General features: G+C 45.5%; 1 protein-coding gene across 1 annotated transcript; it reads left to right on the plus strand.

The window, feature by feature from the left end:
• Positions 1-4,271: 4,271 nt before the first annotated feature.
• On the plus strand, positions 4,272-8,474 carry LOC121001969 (cytochrome c oxidase subunit 6C-2). The gene is made up of 4 exons (XM_040433253.1): positions 4,272-4,393; positions 5,776-5,906; positions 6,276-6,414; positions 8,320-8,474. Exons 2-3 carry the CDS (start codon positions 5,793-5,795, stop codon positions 6,399-6,401), a joined length of 240 nt encoding a protein of 79 aa, XP_040289187.1. The 5' UTR covers positions 4,272-4,393; positions 5,776-5,792; the 3' UTR covers positions 6,402-6,414; positions 8,320-8,474.
• Positions 8,475-11,409: the final 2,935 nt, after the last annotated feature.

Below are 11,409 nucleotides of genomic sequence, written 5' to 3' on the forward strand. Positions count from 1 at the left end.
TTTGTCTTGCATCTGTATATTGTATCCATCTATTCGTTACCAGCCCTTATAGTCTAATTGATTCTGGTACCAAAATTTGGAACTATCATTTGCAAGCTGTCAACTACCTCCGACTGGTAACACCGATCTGGATCTTGACTGCAAATCGCTAGTAATTCACTCATAACTTCTAGCACGAATAATAGAGGACCGGCACAACATAGAGTCATAAGAATAGATGCTCCAGAATTGTCATTACACTGGGACGCAAGCAGTTAATGCAACAGACATGTCAGGAGAGGGGACAGGTCCTCTTTAAAGGGGGGGGGGGGGCTAATACATCAATGTCCTTTTCATGGAATAAGTCATCATCAGATCGCTAGGAATCCGACACCCAGCACCCCCCACGACCAGCCGCTGCTGGAAACAGAGCAGTGAACGGCGCTCTCTGCTTTTGGCTTTGAAGGGGCGCTGGTGCTCAGCTCTCATTCACTTGAATAGAGTCTGTCATTTTTTTTATGTTAAAAACATTGGGTCTTGGTTTATTTTACCCTGGAGGTCAGACCACCCCTTTAAACGATGACGGCCACTGGTATGTTCACATGGATAAAATCTATGTCAGCAAAACCAGTGGCAGATCAGTAGGCTCATCTGCTTCTGAGAACAGTACGTTTTAGGAATGCTTGACAACTTTCTGCAGGCGCCGTGCACAGGGACGTAGCTATAGGGGGTGCAGAGGTAGCAGTCGCTACCGGGCCCAGGAGCCTGAGGGGACCCAAAGACCCTTGTGCCACAGAAGACACTGGCATTATAGAAGGTGCATACTGGTCAATTTACACCTCTGGCTGGAGGGAAGGGGTTAGGTTAAGAATTTGGCATGAGGGGGTGCCCTTTCAATGTTTGCCTCAGGCAGCAGGAAGGATATGTGCTCCCCTGCCCCTTGCCAACAAGCACTGAAGGACGGGGGCCCAAGCTGAACTCTTGCACCAGGGCCCAAGAGCTTTTAGCTACGCCCCTGGCCATGCAGGAGGTTGGAGCGCATTGGCACGCCCCCTTTTTGTTAGTGCACACCCTAGTTCTTCTGCACTCTGACTATTCAATGTACGTCTGGGTGCTGGGCCTGCATCTGATGACGCAGGATCACGGCTCTATATGCCATTGAGGGTCATGGAAGGCTGATTTCTGAGAGATTTGCCAACTCTTCCTGGACATTCCAAAAAGGGGCCAAAAACACACAAAATACTGACAGTTATTCTAGCCCCTTCCCACTGACTTCAATGGGTCATGCAGATAACATACGTCTAAACCAGGGGTGGGTAACCTCCGGCCTGTGAGATCATTTTATGTGGCCCCCGGCCCCCTGCCAGAACATACTGTGAAAATGCTAATGACCGTTTCCATTATGCACGTGGAAGACACAGGATGGTGAGAACTGCACTGGCTGTACTCACCTTCCTTGGTCTTCTTCCAGTCACACACACGATCAAAAAGTCACACGCACCCCAAAATAGTGCCAATAAAACCGTCATCTCATCCCGCAAAAATCATACCCTACCCAAGGTAATCGCCCAAAAACTAAAAAAAATTTGGCTCTCAGACTATGGAAACACTAAAACATGATTTTTTTTGCTTCAAAAATGAAATCATTGTGTAAAACTTACATAAATAAAAAAAAAGTATACATATTAGGTATCGCAGCGTCCGTAATAACTTGCTCTATAAAAATATCACATGACCTAACCCCTCAGGTGAATACCGTAAAAAAATAAAAATAAAAACGGTGTAAAAAAAGCCATTTTTTGTCACCTTACATCACAAAAAGTGTAATAGCAAGCGATCAAAAAGTCACACGCACCCCAAAATAGTGCCAATAAAACCGTCATCTCATCCCGCAAAAATCATACCCTACCCAAGATAATCGCCCAAAAACTGAAAAAACTAGGGCTCTCAGACTATGGAGACACTAAAACATGATTATTTTTGTTTCAAAAATGAAATCATTGTGTAAAACTTACATAAATAAAAAAATAGTATACATATTAGGTATCACCACGTTCGTGACAACCTGGTCTATAAAAATATCACATGATCTAACCTGTCAGATGAATGTTGTAAATAACAAAAAATAAAAACAGTGCCAAAACAGCTATTTCTTGTTACCTTGCCTCACAAAAAGTGTAATATAGAGCAACCAAAAATCATATGTACCCTAAACTAGTACCAACAAAACTGCCACCCTATCCCGTAGTTTCTAAAATGGGGTCACTTTTTTGGAGTTTCTACTCTAGGGGTGCATCAGGGGGGCTTCAAATGGGACATGGTGTAAAAAAAAACTGTCCAGCAAAATCTGCCTTCCAAAAACCATATGGTGTTCCTTTCCTTCTGTGCCCTGCCGTGTGCCCGTACAGTAGTTTACGACCACATATGGGGTGTTTCTGTAAACTACAGAATCAGGGCCATAAATATTGAGTTTTGTTTGGCTGTTAACCCTTGCTTTGTAAAAGTAAAAAAAATATTAAAATGGAAAATCTGACAAAAATTTGAAATTTTTAAATTGTATCTCTATTTTCCATTAATTCTTGTGGAACACCTAAAGGGTTAACAAAGTTTGTAAGATCAGTTTGAATACCTTGAGGGGTGTAGTTTCTTAGATGGGGTCACTTTTTTGGAGTTTCTACTCTAGGGGTGCATCAGGGGGGCTTCAAATGGGACATGGTGTCAAAAAGACCAGTCCAGCAAAACCTGCCTTCCAAAAACCGTATGGCATTCCTTTCCTTCTGCGCCCTGCCGTGTGCCCGTACAGTAGTTTACGACCACATATGGGGTGTTTCTGTAAACTACAGAATCAGAGCCATAAATATTGAGTTTGGTTTGGCTGTTAACCCTTGCTTTCTAACTGGAAAATAATTTTTAAAATGGAAAATCTGCCAAAAAAGTGAAATTTTGAAATTGTAGCTCTATTTTCTATTAATTCTTGTGGAACACCTAAAAGGTTAACAAAGTTTGTAAAATCAGTTTTGAATACCTTGAGGGGTGTAGTTTCTAGAATGGGGTCATTTTTGGGTGGTTTCTATTATGTAAGCCTCGCAAAGTGACTTCAGACCTGAACTGGTCCCTAAAAATTGGGTTTTTGAACATTTCAGAAAAATTTCAAGATTTGCTTCTAAACTTCTAAGCCTTGTAACATCCCCAAAAAATAAAATATCATTCCCAAAATGATCCAAACATGATGTAGACATATGGGGAATGTAAAGTAATAACTATTTTTGGAGGTATTACTATGTATTATAGAAGTAGAGAAATTGAAACTTGGAAATTTGCAATTTTTTTTACACATTTTTGGTAAATTTTTATAAATAAAAATTATTTTTTTTTACTTCATTTTAGCAGTGTCATGAAGTACAATATGTGACGAAAAAACAATCTCAGAATGGCCTGGATAGGTCAAAGCGTTTTAAAGTTATCACTACTTAAGGTGACACTGGTCAGATTTGCAAAAAATGGCCTGGTCCTTAAGGTGAAATAAGGCTGTGTCCTTAAGGGGTTAAAGGGCATCTGTCAGCAGTTTTGTACCTATGACACTGGCTGACCTGTTACATGTGCACTTGGCAGCTGAAGGCATCTGTGTTGGTCCCATGTTCATATGTGCCCGCATTTTACTATATGCAAATGAGCCTCTAGGAGCAACAGGGGCGTTGCCGTTGCACCTAGAGGAATCTGCTCTCCCTGCTACTGCCGCACCCTCTGCACATTGAGTGACAGGGCCAGGTATGATGACATTTTCCCTGTCAAAGTGCAGAGCCTGTAGGTGTAACGGTAACGCCCCCGTTGCTCCTAAAGGCTCATTTGCATATATTAAAATATTTCTCTCAGCAATGCGGGCACATATGGACATGGGACCAACACAGACGCCTTCAGCTGCCAGGTGCACATGTAACAGGTCAGCAAGTGTCATAGGTACAAATCTGCTGACAGATGAAAACACCAGAATTTATTCAAATTAGTAGAAAGTGACTCTCTTTGATGCCAGTTTTTATACCCAGAACCACTTTGGGCCACCCAGTATGAGAATTAATGCAATGCCATGGATCAGAAATGTGCATAGATGTATTATTATTATGTACTACAACTCCCATCATGGCACGTTATCTAGATATATAAATTTAGGGGATTTATGTATGTCGGTCTATACTGAAAACAAGTCGTTTTCCAGGTTTAGGTGTCTGCCCAATGTGCCCACGAGCACCGCACGACACCCATGGAGCGCCCTCAGGTCGCGCACGTAGTCAGACCGCGCATTCGGAGCAGGTTTGTCCCTCCTCGGCCCCTGTCGCAGTGGAAGAGGCGGGGCTATCTGTCCCTATTTCCGCCCGGTCTTGTCTCATTCTAGAAGGACACATCGCCCGCTGCGGAGGTGAGTGGCCGCCGGAGTGCACCGGGGCTCCCGCTGTGGTTGCAGGCTGCTGCCGGGGAGCAGTGGGTGTGAGGGGGGAGGCTCCCCGCGGCTCCCGGTCTTAGGGATGGTTTGCGGCTGCGGGAGGTCATGTCTCCGGGGCCCAGGCTCCATGTCTCCCCGTGTGTCCGGTGCTCTGTAGCGCGGCCGGTAAGCTCTGCCAAGGTCGCAGAGGCCGCCCTGTGCTGATGGCTCCTGGCTCAATGTCGCAGGTCTGTACTGCTGATAGGGCAGTGTTCACACTGTCAGCCTGAGTGACCTATAATGGGGTTGGCCAAGGTTTGACTGCAGACATGGACTTCCCTGCTGCACTGCAGGTGTGAACAGCGCCCGACCTCCAGACACAGCGCTTACATGAGCCAGTGGCAGATCTGTGTGTGTGTTATGGGTCCATTCACACGTCCGTTTTGGTGTTCCGCAGCCGTTCCGATTAAAAACGGAATGTTATGCGGATCCATTCACTTTCAATGGAATCCGCAAATATTCGGACAACACTCATGGTGCTCTCCGATTCCGTGATTCCGTTCCGTTCCGTGGGTTCCGTTATTCGGATCCTGGAAAAAAAAATACCCTGTCCTACTATTTGTCCGATTTTGCGTTCCGTCATCCCATTCTAGTCAATAGATCCGTCAAAAATGCGGAAGACATGCTAAAAGCATCCTCATGTCATCCAGATTTTCGGATCCGCAAAAAACAGGAACGTTTATCTGGAAAGGTAAAAATACTGACGTGTGAATGCACCCTTAGGTTATTCAAGATCTGTTTCCTGTCAATGAATAGAACCGGTTTACATTTAGCCGCGGTGACACACTGTAACGAGCTCCTGCAGGATGTAGTCAGGACAGACGGGCAACCTCTACGGGTAGTTTTGTTCACTGACAGCCAGCAGGTCAACGACTTGTAACCCTGAGCAGACTGGGAAATGGCAGGACATGGGGCATTACCTTCTGGGAGCCCAGAAAGAGGGATCGGCCGTGGCTTGTGAACCGGATCTCGGCACCAGCGTACAGGGCGGTATTACTATGGTGCCATATAACAGGCTGGCACCTCACATGGGTGCGGGCAGCAGGCGTCTGGCTGACAATGTTATTGAAGGTCAGTGTGGTGGGACCGGTCACCTGCCTCGGCTGCTGCAGAACCTCTTTCTGATGAGTAAGATGGCGGCTTGTGATATTTGGTGACTGGCATGAATCGCTGAGGAGAGTAACAGGTGCCCCCTGCCGCTGGACACTACAAGTAGTCACCTTGACGCCCCGTATAGATGTCTGCCTTGGGGTTGTCGTCCTTCTGTCTTTAACAGATTAAAATTTTTTGGTCATTTTCTATATTTTCTTTGTCTGTAGGTTTATAAATCGCCATCATGTCACAAGCTCTTCTGCAGAAGCCTCAGATGAGAGGCCTCCTGGCCAAGCGCCTGAGAGTCCACATTATCGGAGCCGTCGTCTTTTCACTGAGCGTCGTTGCGTTGTACAAGGTAATGTCCACTTTCTATCGGAGGGGTTATCCTGCAAACCTTATTTATCACCTCTCCACGGTATATGTGCTAAACATCAGACCCCCCCCAACAGTCCTGAGAACGGGGGTCCCAGGTCCCCCCCCCGTCCACTGCAGGTTGTATACAGCCTCCATCAGTCGCATAGAAGTGAATGGAGCAGTGGACCAACAGGTGTACCACTAGAGTAAGGGCGCCCCTTGTTTTTGGGATGGTGGGGGGGGGGGGGGGGGGTGGTGTATGGTTATGACCCATCCTGTAGACTTTTTGGTGGGATAACCCCTTTAAGCAGAAGTTGCTTGTTCCTTACCTTGCCTTTGACGTGTGAATTCTCTGAACCCAATGCTTTAGTTCGGAGTGGCTGAACCCAGGAAGAAGTCCTATGCCGACTTCTACAAGAACTATGACGCAGTGAAGGAGTTTGAGGCGATGAGGGACGCTGGAGTCTTCCAGGGAGTGAGCCCCAAAGGCAAATGAGACCAACTGTCAGGTGAGTCTGGAGCAAGTTCTGGCAGTAATTATTATTTTTCTAAAATCACAGCTAAAGTTTAACCCTGTAACTGTCTATACACGGGATCTGAACACCAAAGCTGTGACCAGTAGAAAGGAAGGTGACCTGTTTATGATCAGGTGTAGACTCTAATGGTACAATATTAATTTGGGTAAATAAAGGGGTTATCCAAGACTAGAACAGACCAGAGGTGGTGATCATACATACTGTGTCCCCATTGCTCCCCAGCTGGCTCTTCTCCCTGCTGCACTGGAAGGAACATCCTGGTGATGGGGGAGACGGGACACGTGACCACTACAGCAGTGGGTTGGCGCAGGTCACCAGCGCAGCCAACAGTTGGCATAGGATAGGTCAACCCGCTAATTGCTTGACATTTCAGCAGTGAGCACTTCTAATTAGAACTCTGCCACCCCCTTCACTTCAATGGGAGGGCTTCTTCCCGTTAAAGTGAGTAGGGGGGGGGGGGGGGTGTATCCCATGAAGTGAGTTGGATGGAGGAGCAGTCATTACACTGCTCACCGCTGTGATGTAGCGCAGGTAATCGGAGAAGGCAGTGCTCGTACAAGCTCTGCGTTCTCTCCAAAAGCTGATCGGCGGAGGTTCTGGGAGTCAGACCCCCACTGATCTGATATTGATGGGCTATGCTGAGGGTAGGTCATCAATATTACAGAAGCGGACATCCCCTCTAATTGTAACGATTATCTGCTTGTAAGTAAAGCTGTGTGAGTCCATCCTACGTTTGAGCCAAAGTCAGAAGTAGATCCAGCAGGAAGGAGAAGTCCTTCCCTTATATTTAATATTTCTATTGAATCCACTTCTGGCTTTCACAAAAAAAAAAGTTTTTCCCCCAAAAAAGTGAAACCGCTCTAAGGGTATGGCCTCCGAACTGTACACAGGATTGTGTGTGGCGAAACCTGTAGTTGTACGTTACCAACAAAGTGAATACGATTTTTCACAAATCTTATCCCCCCTTCCGTGGAGAGTGTCTGCACAGGAATGCTCAGTGAGATCTGTGCCGGTTTTTGCCATTTTCAGTACGAAGGGTGAAACCTGCATGATTTGGTGCAGATTTCCACGGTGGAGCCGCCATGTGTGGTTGTACTGTTAGTGCCTGCCACCAGCAAAGCGGATGAGGTTAGACAGATCTCGTACACGCTGCTTTTTCATTCCGTGAGGAAATTGACCTGTGTGGATTTTGAAATCTGCAGCATGCCAATTCTTTGTGCAGTTCTTTTGAGCAGATTTCACCCTTTTTGATGCATGTTTGAGATCAGCGGCATAACCGCATCAAATCTGCACCAAATCCAAACTCTCAGAAGTCCACATGCAAATTTGTGTTGAGTTTCTTCAAGGCAGCCCGCACTCATCTGTAGGTGCCCTTAAAGTGGTTGTCTCACTTCAGTAAATGGCATTTGTTATGTAGAGAAAGTGAATACAAGGCTCTTCCTAATGTATTGTGATTGTGCATATATCTTCCTTTGCTGGGTGGACTCATTTTTCCATCACATTGTACACTGCTCGTATCCAGGGGTTATGACCACCCTGCAATCCAGCAGCAGTGACTGTGCTTGCACATTACAGGCCTACATGCACTACGCAGGTTTGTCGATTGTGTAGTGTATGGAGCTGGTTACTGCAGCGCTGCTCCCTGTGAAGTGAAAGGTAACCAGCCCCATCCTCTGCGCGTAGTGTTGGTCCCACTGCAGAACCGCTGAGGGTCTGACAGCTGTCAGATACTGATGGCCCTCACTTGTGAAGGAGCCAACAAACCCTTTAGTTTACCTTGGACTAGGAAATCCTGCTACTGCCATGTCCATCACTTGTATCCATAGACCTGCACCGGAGATGAAGGCAGTATGATGGTGACCGTTTCTTCTCTTTCAGGTAAATCCATACCCTGGTGACACTTCTCCCTCCATGTGGATTCTGTGCTGGACATACTTGATGTAACACATGCTTCAGATACCAGTGAAGATGATGCCACTGGACTGGTTTTTACAATTCTCTGTAAATGTGCTTAAATATATCACTTAAACCTGGTTCTGTGTGACGTGTAAATCTGTGACCAGACGCAGAGACGCTCCAGCCGTCGTACCATCCACCACAGGCTGCCCCCTTACACCCCTCTGGTTGCTGGGACTTAGATTTAGCACAGATACATTATTGTCCAAGGTCCTGCACCAGACATCCCAAGATCCATAACCCCCCCCCCCCCCCCCCCCATGTGGAATGCAAGAAACTGTCAGCATTTTATATAAACCTTCCACTGAAATGCACAGCATAGAATTCCTAAAATCTGTTCGACCAAAAATGGGTGAAAACACAAGTGCGGTTACATGTAACTGGTGAAGAGCTTTGTCAGTGCGGCCCCTGGTGTTCTTTCAGGAATTAAAACTCCCTGGTTATCTTACACTAAAAGCCAATTGTGCATAATAGTTCAAATACACTCAGAATAGAAAGAAAATGACTGTTGAAACTAAAGTAAAATTTGCAATTACATGGCAAAAAGGCATCACCCCCCCCCCCCCCCCCCCCCTTCCGCACTGACAGGCTAGGCTTTAGCAGCTGGCACCATATTAAAGGGTTTAATATTGCTGACCTATCCTCAGATGTCATCAATATGTGACTGGTGGGGGTGAGATGCAGCACAGTGCCGCCCATTGTATAGTGGCTGTACTTGGTATTACAGCTCAGCCCCATTCACTTGATTGGGACAGAGTTGTGCCTTAGGCTACTTTCACACTTACGGCAGAGTGATCCGGCAAACGGTTCCGTCGCTGGAACTGCCTGCCGGATCTGGCAAAACGTATGCCAACTGATGGCATTTGTAAGACTGATCAGTCAGAAAAATGCATTGCAATACCGGATCCATCTTTCTGGTGTCATCTGGAAAAACGGATCTGACTTTAGCATGCTGCAGTTTTATCTTTTGCCTGATCAGTCAAAATGATTAAACTGAAGGCATCCTGAACAGATTGCTCTCCATTCAGAATGCATGGGGATAAAACCGATCAGTTCTTTTCCGTTATTGAGCCCCTAGGACGGAACTTTATGGCGGAAAAGAAAAACGCAAGTGTGAAAGTACCCTTAGCTATGTAACCGATGAATCTGACTTCACGTGCATCATGAAACTGGCCTTGGGCTTCATTCAGAAAGCCATGATATGGGTGCATTTTAGTGCCTGTATTATGGACTGTGGATCCAGTGACCCAAATTAACAGGTTCTCGGGGATCTGTGATGCTATAAGTTGGGGTTGTTATAGCAGAAATCCTGGTCTGACTGAAGGTCTAAAATGGGCACTAAAAATGTGGCCTCACCATGGCTGTCTGGATGAGTCTCCTGAATCGGTATGTGCCACACGGCAAAGCTATGTGCTTTTTTTTTGTCCCTCTTCCTGTCAAAACCCATAAGTTTATTTCCCTCCTGTTCACATAAGTGCTTGTATTTTCTTTTTGTGGGACAAGTTGTACTTTCTAATGTCACCATTTAAAGGGGTTTTACTGGACTTTAATATTCATGATCTATGATATCAGCTCGGTGGGGAGCAGACACCCGACACCCCTGCCGATCAGCTGGTTGAAGAGAAGGCCATGCTCCATGTGAGCACTGCCTTCTCTTCATAGTTTTCCTGCTCACCATTGACATTGAGGCGGTGTAATTGCAAGCTGTCCCCTTCAATGGGACGGCTCCTTCCTATACACTTCAATATCAAATTCCTGGAAAACCCCTTTAATATTCCATACAAAGTATTGGGAAACTGAGAAGAAATATTAATGGTGTGGAATTGTTTTGATAAAAAATGACCCCCATGTTTGCTGCCTCTTCTGTGTGGACACCCTGAGGTGGTCCTCTGCAGTGGGCGCAAGGGGATCACGCACCAGCTCATGTACACATGGAGTGCTGCTAATATCTACTTCATCTGTTAGGAACAAAAACTGTATACAGTTTGGTATCACTAATCATACTGACCTTCAGAATAGGGGTAGTTTGTCATTACTAATAGCAGTTTGGCTTAAAAAAATAAAAAAGCCACCTTTTTGAAACTTTTTAATGCCTGGGTGACAATTATGCCGCCCTTGAGACTGTCTAGTGATGGGGACCAGGAAACTGCCGTAAACGACGTTCGAAATCTACAGCTGCTGGAGTACGTTTCACTCCAGGTGTGTGGACGATGACCATTCACGACGAGGTCTGTGCCTCTCCATAAATTAGGCATATGCTTCGCAGTGCAGGGTCAATCAAAGGCGTAAAACACCGGTCTTTAATAAATGATCTGCATGAAGTCCTGAGTGATTTATGTTCAGATCTGCAATGTCTAACAGCAGTTTTTGGTGTGGATTTTGCCGCAGATCTCAACTTACCATTAAAAAAAGGTGAAATCTGCAGTTAAAACTGCAAACATAATGGAAATGCTGCTGATCTTGAAATCTGCAATGCAGGTTAATTTCCGCATGGAAAAAAATCCACAAAGTGTACATGAGATTTGTGTAATCTCATACACTCTGCTGGTACTGTAATATGCTGCTTTTTTTTTTTTTCCTGCACAGAAAAACTGCACGTATTCTGCAACATGTGCAGGTGGCCCTAGAGTTCGGTGTAATTAGGATAATTCGGCAACCAAGTTTCACCAGTAAATAGAGCCAAATGGCAACGTTTTGGGCAGTCATTAAGGATGAGCGAATTTTATATTTTGAAATTCATTTTTGGTTCGGGTTGTGGTATAATGTAAATTGATTTATGGATTCTGTTACCACGGACCATAACCCAATGCCTTTAGAGGCGTTCCGTTATTCATTCCGACATAATAGAAGTCTATGGGCTGCATAACGGATCCGTCTGGTTTCTGTTATGCAGGAGAGGACTCGCTCATCCCTAGCAGTCATAACATTTTATCAAGCCTGGCTACGCAGGTGTATTGGTATTCATTATAAGGGATGAATACGTTTATATTGTAATAATTCAGACATTTTTGG

The sequence above is a fragment of the Bufo bufo genome, chromosome 5, assembly GCF_905171765.1.
Source record: "Bufo bufo chromosome 5, aBufBuf1.1, whole genome shotgun sequence".
Taxonomy (NCBI): Eukaryota; Metazoa; Chordata; class Amphibia; order Anura; family Bufonidae; genus Bufo; species Bufo bufo.